Below are 12375 nucleotides of genomic sequence, written 5' to 3' on the forward strand. Positions count from 1 at the left end.
ACTTGTCTGGTTCATCCAACTCAGATCACACACCGAGGTATCAGCTTTAAGCTGGCTTGCAGCCAGGTTTATTGGTTGCAAATAAAATAACAAAACAGCAGAAGAAAACCTTGCCTGTCCGGCACTTACTATACATCAAATGTCCCTGTCTATCAGCTGGAGGGCTTCTCCGTTAGCTCAAAACCAAGCGTTCAGCAACCTTCTACTCACTTTTGAGCTCACTCACCCAGACCGACATTGAGTCTCTCAGCCGAGGTCCCTCACAGACCGACTGTCTGTGTCTCCAAACAGAGCTCAACTCCCACAGACCCCTGTCTGTGTCTCCAAGCCAAGCTACTGACTGAGCTCCTGGCTCTATTGTATATCCCCACCCTCAGTGCTTCTTCATTAATTATCTCACAGGTGAGAGTCTTCCACCTGCTACTTCACGTAGGAGAGGTATCTTGGGCAAATTACTTCACATAAAAGAGGAATCCTGGGCAAATATATCTCCCGTTCACCACCAATCCAGCATTGGTGTCACAATATATATATATATATATATATATATATATATACATATATATATATACATATACACACACACACACACTACAATTGATTAAATTCTTTTTAATTCATGTTTTAAGCAAAAGCTTTGCATACCTGGTTTGGGGGATTTTCTACAATTCTTCGTAAAGCCTCTCAAGCTCAGTCAGGTTGGTGTGGACAGACCTTTTCAGGTCTCCCCCATCTCTAAGAGATGTTTGATAGTGTTCATGTCAGAGCTCTGATTGGTCCACTTCAAGACATTCACAGGGTTTTCCTTAAGACACTTCTGTGTTGTCTTCACAGTGTGCTTTGGGTCTTTGTCATGTTGTAAGGTAAACCTTTGACCCGGTTTGTGGTCTTAAACACCATGGAACAGGTTTTCATTGTGGATGTCTCTGAATTTTGCTTCACTCAGCTTTTTCTCAACCCTGACCAGTCTCCCAGTCCTTGATGCATCCCTACAGCTTGATGCTGCCAACATCACGGTTTACTGTTGGGATGCTATTGGGCAGGTGAAACAGGTCAATCTCAGTTTCATCAGAGCAGAGAATCCTCACAGTCTGAGAGTTGTTCAGGTGCTGTTGTTTGCAGACTTTAATGTGTTGTTACACTGAGGAGGAGCCATAAAGTCAAGATCAGTGGAGGGCAGTTATGGTTGTCCTTCTGGAACTTAGTTTCATCTCCACACAGGATCTCTGGAGTTGACCATTGGGTTCTTGTTCACTTCTCTCACCATGGCCCTCCTGCTTTGCTTGCTCAGTTTGGCTGGGCAACAAACTCTTGGAAGTGTACTGGTTGTCCCAACTTTTTCCATTTGAGAACTGTGCCACTATGCTTTTGAGAACCTTCCATGCAGCATATATATTACTGCTTTATTGAGTTTAACAAGCACCACTGGGTGCTTGCCACTAGTTCACAGATAATCCACGTACTAAATAAGAAAGCCTTACCTGAGGCATTTGGCATTCACAGACCACTGAAAATAACATTCAGGATATGGAATGCAGAAGATTGTTTCAGGGATGGTGGACATGACTGTGGTTGGAGACCAAGAACATGCTGCAAGAGACAGTCGAACACTGTAGACATGGTGTATAAGACTGCTAAAGATCACAATTTTACACATCACTTCTGTCCTTGCAAAAACTGGGTTTGGGTTAACGCCGCAAGTATCAAATTGCCCAAGGTTGGTTTCCACAGTTCAGCATTACACTCTTCCATTTAAATGCCCTCCATGTCAATAGAATGTTGACCTATGAATCTTGTTCCAAGGCCATGAACACACATCACAGGAGCCCAACACCTTGTCTTGGGAGAGAATCTGATGTGTGCACAGCCGTTAACCATGGATCAATCCTGAGGCCAGACCATGAACAACTGCAATACAAGAAAAAGGGGTGCCACAGTGTTCGTTTACCGTATTTTTCGGCGTATAAGACGCTCCGGCATATAAGACGCACCCAATTTTAAAGGAGGAAAATCTAGAAAAAAAAGATTCTAAAAGATTATTCCCTTTCTGATCACCCTGTGCCAATTTATCCCCTTCTGATCACTCTGTGCCAATTTATCGATAAATTGGCACAGAGTGATCAGAAGAGGATAAATTCCCCACTCTGTGCCTATTTATCCCCTGCTGATCATCCCTTCCCACTTACCGGTCCGGTTCTCTCTGCTGGCTTGCTTCCGGGATCGCGGGGGCACGCTTGTCTCTCAGCCTGCTTCCGGGATCGTGTGTGCAGGCTTCTCCTCGCTGGGTCTGCAAGAAGGCGGGGACACGCTCTGCAGCCAGGAGAGGAGAGAAGATCGCAGAAGCACGCAGGATCGCGGTATCGGGTAAGTATGTTAGCGGTTTTATTTATTTTTAAAACTTGCATTCGCCGTATAGGACGCACCCACTTTCCCCCCCAGTTTTGGGGAAGAAAAAGTGCGTCTTATACGCCGAAAAATACGGTAGATGTTTGTCACTGGAAACGATAATGAAAAATCATTACCAATGACAATAATTGAGCGTGTGTACACAGCCTAAGATAGAAAAAAAGTTACCCTTCTGCTGCTGCTACCTTTTTATTTCAGTGATGACAGATTTGCACTAAAAGGTATCAACCTACCAATTCTTCTCCACAATCATTGGGCATTGGTCAGGAAAAACTTAAAAGCAAAAGTAATATTATTTATTTAAGAAGGTATTTAGTCACATTAGAAAACAATTACATGAATGGTAGTTAGCATTATATATTAGTTTTTTTTCTTTATTCCAAACATATATGTAATGAAATGTTTTATAACACCATTTTCTGCTTTTACTTGAAGTTAGAGAAAATCTAATTTTAGCTCTTCACCTCACAAGGAACAGTTTATACAAAGCAAAACCTGGGAAGGTTTATGTGCCTCACAGAAATGGTATTTTTTTCTTCTTGTGGTTCAGACATTACTGTATATTATGCTGGATTAGAGATGTGGCAATCAAGGGGACTTTTCCCCCCACAAGATGTGTCTTTATAGGCATCAAATGTTTTAAAGCATTTATGATGCTAGAATAGAAAAAAAATAAATTAGAGGCTTGGGGAAAAAATATGCTGAATATTTACATATCTGGTATATGGCAACCTATATGTGTGTGTGTTAAATAGCAAGTTGCTCACTGAACGCAGTATTGATGTAGCGGCTGGGTGGCAAACCTCAGCTGGGGACCTGCTATATGACAGTGGCAATACCTTTAGCCTCCAGCGGTAACCAGGGGGTTCCTTTTGTAATGAGCAATTTGTGCCTCTTTGTTCAGTTGCCACTGACACCAATGATCTTTTTAGCCATCTGTAAGGGTGACATTCTTTCTACTGACCATCTGGTAAATGTACTTTAGGCTTTGGATTTAGTGATTATAGCACAGGTTTCTTATGATCCTTTTGTTATTTCAAGAGGTTCCTCTCCATTTTAAAAAGGTTAGGAAAGGGCTGTTATAAAGGCTGCAGAAATGTATCTATTTTCGCTTTAAATGTTTTCTATTAGTTTTGGAATAACCACAAAAACTTTGGGATGTGGCCATAGGCTAATTAAGAGGTAGGCTGAACGTGAAGAATCGGTTTGAAGTTTTGGAATAAAATAACTACTAAAGAACTTATGCCAGCCGTTTTCCACCACAAAGGTGAAAAGCAAAATACAGTGGAAAAGCAGCTTCTAAATTACACCTATCAAGTTATAAAAATTATGGCACAAAACTGGAGAGCAGAAGGCACACATCCCAGCAACAGATAAATATCTATATAAAGAAAAGATCCATGAAAAAGGACGGTTTCAGATACCTGTTTCCACACCGTTTCCTTTCACAACTTTAATAAATACATAGTCTTTTACAAACACAGAAATCATTTCCTCTTCTGGTCCTTTCATTTAGTGAGCAGCAGAAAACTGGAGTGATCTCAACTTATCAAATGTGGAAAGTTAGATCATTAAAACTGTGCTACCAGCACTCTTTTTACAGTTTTACACTGGCAACATGATAACGAACAAAACATTATCAAATTACGTTAATTAAAAAAAACAAAAAAACATAAGTAAATGTAACCCAATTCCACAAGATAAAAAGTTGTATTCCTCTTAGTTGACCGTGTTACAATTTCCAGTAGACAAAATAGATGTTACAGTTTAAGCACATACTTTACTTTCCCTATGCACATTGAATGTGATAGACTATAGAATCGCTGGGGTTATATGGTTTTAAAGACATCTGAAGCAATAATTAAATCTTCCAAATCTTTAATCTTCAAAGTCACTTTGATTTTAAAGGAGAACGGGGCTTGACTGAACTAAATCCTAAATTAAAATTCAGAGTCTGATCTTTTTTTTTTCCTTCTTCTAGGCCCTCAAATATGTTTGTTCTGTGTTCCACAAAGCAAGACGTCCAGAAGGTATTAGGTGCTGCCCACTCGGTCTCTGGGAATGAGTCGGAGTTCAGAGCCATGTTTAAGGAAAACATTTCCTGGAAAGAAAATTATTTTTAAAATGTAGGTCAAAACTGCGCACAATATAAATTCAATGAGGCTACATGTAAAATCTACTCAAAATATTTATTATATTTTAGATAGGGAAGAGAAATAACCTCCTTGAGGTTTTTGCGCACTTTTAAGGCAACAACAATATAGCATACAAATGTAAACTGGATGAACATTTAATCACACTTTAATAAAGTCAAGTCACAGGGAAGAACAATATTTCTCCTGATATTACCCAACCAGATTTGTTTGTTCTAAAAGTGCTAATTAGAGGTTTACTTAAATTTTTTACAGAAATAAACTCTAAATAATATGTTACTTTAAATAAAATACATCCAGTTGTTTCAATAAATGGAAATTAAAACAAATTCGTATGTGGTCCTAGTTCTTACTGGGACAAAAACAATAGCCTGCTGCTAGTTACACAGAAAAAAGCATTAGAATAGATGACGTGTGTAGATGTGTGTAATAGCCATTATAGATTTTCACATTCTGGTTATACATGCATAGCTATATATGACTGAGCGCTTGTTTTATTTATTGGTTCCCACTTTGCAATTAGCAACTTTAAAATTTCAGTTTTAAGAATTATACCTTTACTATACACATAGGGGCTACATAAAATACATATCTGAAACTCAAATAACAGGCACTCTCAAGCACTAATAGTTTAAACTTGGCTCTTCAGTAAGCCAATGCTTTGAGCATCATTCCAGTGCCTTCCATAATTGGGTTTGGACTTTCACCTGCTGAGATTAAATTGACCCGTGTATTTTTGTGGGAAATTCTGATTATATAATACAGGTGTTTACCTATAAGATTTGTAACTGGTCATACTCTGCATATACCGTACTACACTGTTATTGTGCTTTTAACTATTTGCTATTAATTAGAATTTATTTTGTGTATTTTAATACTGAAATCAATGGTAGAGTATAGTATGGAGTATAGAATTAGTTAGGCCTAATATTAATAGTAACTAAATTTATCCAGAATCTTCCAATACCCGTGGGTGCCGGATAACAGGGAGTTTACTGTATGCATGTGTAGAAATGAAAATCATACCACATCAGGGTAATCAGGGTTGACATTTTTTGGTTGGCTTGAGAGGCAGCCTGTGTGAACAGACAACATTTTTCACATATGCACTGTACATCTATAATTTTTGTTTAGATTGATCTGTATTTTCTGTAATCTTGAAGATTTTTTGCTGCCTATTGAAACATTTCTAATGATTGTGAAGAACATACCCAGTATATATAGCCACACAGAATTAAATTCCTGGAATGTATCAAGGCAGATGTTGATTGTCCATGAACATGATGGAAACAGCTTCAACATTACAGAAAAACAGATTATTATTATCATTACTAGCTATAGCATGACCTGGATAAATGAGAACCTTTAAACATGTCACCATACATGGAATAAAAACCAAATTTGTAATTGTTTCTGTAACTATACAGGAAAGATGCTGCTCTTGACAATAAGGCTCACATTATTACCACAAATATTAAGAAAAATTAAACATAATATTTAAAGAAAAATTCAAAATGACAATTATCTAACCACACAAAATACACAGATATTGTCAGCTTTACATATATATATATATATATGTATAGAAGCATATATCCACAATTATCTACCAGTTCTTCATCCTATATTACAAAGTAAAAATGCTAAGACTTCTCATTTAACTATTCAAGCATTTATAATTACTGTGCTATGCAAATAGGCAGCAGTCAAACTGGGGAAAAGCATGCAAAAATCATTTATTTGCAATTATTGTAGCTTTTCTTTTGAGAACCTAAAATGCAATTCGGTTACAGTACATTTAATACCAGGAAGGTTCATTATGGAAATAAATGACAGGTATATTAATTACCCAGCAAGAAGCCCAAATTAATTGGTTCATGCATGTTGAAGTTACATCTTCATTTTAATCTGATCTGCAGAGCCATTTGCCCACTGTTGCTACGCTGCACCCTGTTGCTGGGAGTAAATATTTAATAGCAATATGCAGAAACCATCAGGAGGAATTTTAAATTAACCAAGATCACAAGGTCTAAAATTAATTTCCCCAACTTGAGGGTTCATGGAAATAGCGCTAGCTAAAGTCAATTACTGTGCCCTGTGAGAAGATACAAAAAAAAAATACAATCTTACACACAAGAGTGATTGCATGTGCTTGTCCTAATTTATACAATGGTAAATTTCAATTAATACTGGCAAAACACAGAGCTGTCTCGAGAGTCTTTATAAAAGACAAATAAATTCCCCCTATTGCTAAAAAATTGTGTCCAGACAGGACCTTTATTGCAGAAGAGTCATTGCCTGTCCCTCCCTGCAATGAGATAACCTGACCTACTTGAGCACAATTTTTCAAATACAATCACCTGACTGGTTTCAGTCTTCAACCATATTCATTGGCTGGGCCAATCACGTTCATTGGGAGTTTCAGTCCCGGCACCTGTATGCTCAGCATTTGACAGAAGAAGACAGCTATCGGGAAGCTAAGTATGTTTTATTGCAGACCTGTCTGATTACAGTTTTTGCTTTTATTTTTACTACCACTAACTGAAAAGATTTACTACAAAATTTACATGTACTATATGTATTGATATATTATGAACCAGTCCATGGAAACGGGTCAGTTCTTAAAAGGCAGACAGGCAAATTAACCAGGTGGCTTGTTTGGACTTTGCGATTTGGATGGTTGCACCTACATTTTAATGCTAAATCATCTCTCTCTATATTGATATACAATATGGAAAGAGTATCCTGGTGGGATAGTCATATTCAAATGGGGAGATCCCATCAATTTAATCATTGTCATTCAGGATCTTACCTATTCGGCATGAAGGTCTGACCATTTAAGCGGATATCCCAGATCAATATATTGATGTATAAATCTCATGACAGTGTATGAGCCTCTTTATTTAGTGCTTATAGACAGTCTGGTATGCAAGTTCAGCTGAATGTGTATTTAAACCCCCAAAACAAACATTTTATATATGGCACAATAACAGTCCTTAAGCTGCGTACACACTTCCAATAATTATCGTTGGAAACAAACGACAAATGGCCGGCCGAAAATAGTTCACAAAAAAGGTGACCAACGACGCCGACGAATGGGGATTGTTGTTGGAAATGAACGACTGTCGCAGCAGATTTGATTGGCCGTTGATCTTTCACTATCTATCCTGTGTACAGTCGTTCAGTGAATGTGCATGTTTCTGCAATACACTTTCTCCTTATGTCACTGCATCGTTCAAACGATTGTATCTAGCGCGTGTACACTATTGGTGGATTATATTTGAAGGATCGTATCGTTACAGCATGTACAGGATGGTGCACAATATAATTCAAGTAGAATTGTGCATAATCATTTGTTTTCTAACGATAATTATTGGAAGTGTGTACCTAGCTTTAGACCTTTTACCTAGTGATTCTGCCAGTAACAAAGTCCACAGAAAGACAACAATTATAGAACCTGACCTGACCTCCATCCTACATATTATAGAGGTGTAGTATGGTGGTGTTCAGTGATAGAAGACAACAATGCAACTGATAACAGCTCAGAAAGGAAGCACAAGGTGTCATTCACACACAAGATTTTTGGTAAACTCAAAAGGTTTCCTTTTTAACTTCTGAAACACATAATAAAACACTTTCAGTGGTATATTTACCAGGCCAGAAAGGTTCAAATACTAAAATTGTGTTGAGTTACATAATGACACCACTTCAAGTTTTAAAATCCATAATAAATTACTTGATAGAGCTAACAAACATGGGAAGAGTATCTCAATCAATCTTGCTTGTCTGTCTTGAAAAGGGTCATGTCAGCAAAGCGAGACAATGAACTGCCATGATGGAGTGGGTATCATGGTATTCCTACTCTCAGCACAATGCTAAGGTCTGGCTTGGGTGCTAAACACATATTTAAATTGTATGTCAGTTATAACACCCTCATCAGTTTATGTGTAGGAGAGAGGTCTAAACTGCAGATGTATGATCTGCTTTAAATTGATTTGTGATCACAGGTTTGTACAGCAATTTATTTTGCATTATGCCTTCATTACAAACAATTTTACTTACCAGCTGTCTGTGCTGGATTTAGCCCTACTCCATCTGTAGGAAAAAACAAATTGTTAAAATGCATTAAAATTAAACAATTATGTAATTTAAGTCAACATCTAAAGACTAAAATGACAGAAAATGGAAGATACACTGACAGGGTGGAATTCTTTATGGCTGTATAGCGTGTCTGACAACATAAGCTTTGCTAAACAATGTCGTTCAGAAATGAGGTTATGCACTGACCCATAACATCTAGTCAGATAAAAAATAAAGTGCCTACCGAACCAACTGGTTGTTACGGGAAATTACTATTCTCTGTGATATGAACCGGTATATGAAAACAATGGGAACACTTTTTTATTCATACCAGATACAAAACTATCAATCTGTTTGACCGTGAACTCCATATATTAGTACTGCTGAACAGATTGCTGAAAATAGAGAGGGGGCTGGGGGACAATGATGGGGCTCTCTGTTCTATGTGACTGCACTGTTTCCAAGCAAAAAAATGAGATACAAACACCAAGCCCAACATCGTAGAAGCTTTATTTCCATGGATTAAACTTAATAATGGCCAACATAAAGCTACATACGCGTGTCAGATGATTGTTCCCCTAGACAAATGGATGTTCTCATCTCTGGTGAAGATGTGAACCGCTGTGCACTACAATGGATGAGAGCACATACAGGGGCACTGCTTGCTCATCCCCCTCCCCTTTCCATAGAACGGAACAGCACTGTGTGTACAGCGCTCCAACTTATTTGTACCTAGAAACGATCGCCAAAGGTCATTTCCAGTGCTAGCAATCTGACGTCTCTCCAATATACAGAGCTTACCTTTTAAACTTTTTAAAAAAATGTCTCCCACTCCGCAGATAAATCTATCTTTTGTTTAAAGGAAGCTTTGCTGTGCTATCATTTGATACACAAATACAATTACACAACATTATTTTGTGTAACAGCCAAAGGCTGTGTTCACACTGGTGGTTAAGTTGCTGTGCATTTATTGCTTTCTCATGCCAGGAAACTGCTGCCTCTCAGCATATGCTACATGGCAGTGGTTCCCTGCAGCAGCTGCAACCTGCACTGCCAGGTGTCAGCTGCACAGAATTGCTCGATCCCAAAGCTCGTCTGAATCAGTCCAAACTTTTATAGGTGAGGTTTGCACATTTCTAAAATATTTTAGAAATAGTAAAATATATGTACAGTGTGTTTTTTTACTTTTGAATTGACTAATTATTAATAATAAACAGGATTTATTTAGCACCAACATATTACGCTGCACTGTACAGTAAATAGGGGTTGCAAATGGCAAACAGATAGACACAGGTGGAGGAGAGGACCCTGCCTCGAAGAGCTTGCAATCTAAGAGGTGGGGAAGCAGCACAAAATATAGAAAGTTAATACCCTGTCAAACCTTTTATTACTCTGAAAGACACAGCAGGAATTGATAGGAAATCTGTCCAAACTCTGGGGCTAGCCACTGTCATTTGGATTCAAGTGGTGAAATCATGGTGGGCTTTCCACTTGGTTCTTGTTTTTTTGACAAGTGGAGCCTTTAGATTTTCTTATTTTCTGTCCCAGTGACAGCTATCATGAGGATAAGCAGACTGGATAAACCTCTTCTGTAGACAGACAGAAATAAAAACTTGACAGACCATTTACCACTTTAAAAAATTCCAAAAAAAAAAAAAAAAAAAAAAATCTTTACGTTTTTGGTTTTATTTTATGTTGTCTACTACTTTTGGGAACATTCATACAGCTGCCTTTGAAAAAGCCACTTTATATATCTGTGATCAGGCAGGACTTTATTGCAGAAAGGAACAGGCAATGGTTCTTCTGCAATAAGCACTCTTATCCGCCTGATTGCTGTGCATGCATAAGAGTTACATTATCCCAGCCTGACCAATAGGGATGACCAAAGATGGCAGCAAGGAAAAGAAGGAGGTAAATGGAATCGCCCCGGGGAGGGGGGTAGGTGAGGTGTAGTATAACAGAGTTTAGCTCAGTTTTAAGGGCCCTGTGCCTCCATTGCTCTTCAGAATGTTGGCACCAATCTGTTTAGACGGGTGGCTGGGAATAAAAGCAGTCTCCAAAGAATACCGAGAACTAGCACCACTTTGTTAATGTGATCTGATCAACATGATAAATACAAATGATTATACTAGTTGCTACAAATCAATATTACAACATATATCATATATTAAGACTGTCAGCATTTTTTAAAATGTGACAGAATGATCATGATGTGTAAATATTAGATCTAATATGCAACGGCTCAGCATGTAGTTGGTGATTTGTAGCAAAGAATTAGAGGTCTATTTATGATGCAGTGAAGCTGACATTCCCTGAATCTTCAAGGTACATGTGTTTTAATGGCAGTAATTGATTATATCATACAGAAATGTCAGATTAACTGCTTTATAAATAGACCCCCTAGAGTTGTGGAAAGAGGCAGTGGAGAAAAAAAAAATGCATTCTCCCTCTTTATTGGTATATATCTGCAGGTAGATTTCAGATGAGAAGGGCCACTGGACAACACCTATTGGTCTCCACACACTTTGAACAAATGTTCACATCAGAGGTCAAAATCTACCATAAGTTGTTACAAAGGAGGTATAATATGTGACTTAAGAAATGAAGGTAACTTACCATTTGTTATTATTGCACTTGTCTCAGCAGGAACTTTAAACTAAAGAAAGAAAAAAAATAATGTTTAAAGACAAGGTCCTTTACTTCAAATTGTTTATAAGTATGTTCCAATCAAATAATGCACAGAGGGCTAATACATCACTTTGCCACCGTGTTTTTCTGTTTTTAAACCTTAAAATCGTCAATATTCTCATTTATTTGATGGCTAGCGGTTATGCATGTGTTAATGATTTTAGTTAAAAAAAAAAAAAAAATTGGTACATTTACATTCAATTCATTCCAATAAACTGGGGAAGGTGTGTGTGGGGGGGGGGTGCAAGATCTCTCTAGGTATCTGGGAGGGGAATGTTCTGTGCAGCATATTGCAGGGAACACTCAAGACACAACCACAGTAAAATGTTGGTGCAGTAAGAAGATGTTCTGTAGTATGTGTACAGTGTTCTTTGTTTTAGGTATGATCCCTTTAATTTAGTGACCTTTCAGCAGCTAGCAGGAGAGAACCTGAAATGGAAATGCCGTGGCTACCTTGGATTCCTGAGAATGGATGCATATCAGCCAAAGTAAACTGTCACTGGTTTATCCTCCTGTGCGGTTCTTTTCTGTCTGGATTTATACGTCTTAAAGCGGTATATTGCCTTTCATGAAAAAATGTATTTTACATTGTAGGCCTGTAATTCTTAGGCATAACTCACCGAAATGTCTCCAATATTTAATAAATGTAACAATAAACTTTAAATAAAAATCATACAAATCTGTTAAAACAAGGGTGCAAAAAAAAAAAAAAAAAATACTGATCAAAGGAAGAGGACGCAGCCAGGACATCGGTAGGACCAGGTAAGTCTTTATTCTTTATTTTTTAGCTACCTACAGTCAACTATCAGCTGGGTTTTTTTTTTTACTCCCAGCCACGTTCGGGGTTACCGCTCAGGAGGTTAAACTGCTTAGGAAAAAAAAAAACAAAACAAAAAAAAAAAAGTTAACCCCCCTAGAGTTCCAATTCTGTGCAAATTTCCATGCAAAATGTGTTCAATTTCTTTTGCATGGAAATTTATTTTACATTGTAGGCTATAATTCTTAGGCATAACTCATCTATATTAATTCCATTTAATAAATGTAATAA

General features: G+C 37.7%; 1 protein-coding gene across 1 annotated transcript in view; it reads right to left on the reverse strand.

Annotated features, from left to right (window-relative positions):
- Positions 1 to 2680: 2680 nt before the first annotated feature.
- UFM1 (ubiquitin fold modifier 1) overlaps positions 2681 to 12375 on the reverse strand; it is a 29779-nt gene continuing 20084 nt past the window's right edge. Inside the window, exons 4-6 of the mRNA XM_072398656.1 lie at positions 11256 to 11295; positions 8622 to 8654; positions 2681 to 4507 (exon numbers count right to left, since the gene is read on the reverse strand). Of these exons, the coding sequence (XP_072254757.1) occupies positions 4440 to 4507; positions 8622 to 8654; positions 11256 to 11295 (141 nt within the window). The 3' untranslated portion in view covers positions 2681 to 4439. The remainder of the gene's footprint in view (positions 4508 to 8621; positions 8655 to 11255; positions 11296 to 12375) is intronic.

The sequence above is a fragment of the Pyxicephalus adspersus genome, chromosome 1 (genome assembly GCF_032062135.1).
Source record: "Pyxicephalus adspersus chromosome 1, UCB_Pads_2.0, whole genome shotgun sequence".
Taxonomy (NCBI): Eukaryota; Metazoa; Chordata; class Amphibia; order Anura; family Pyxicephalidae; genus Pyxicephalus; species Pyxicephalus adspersus.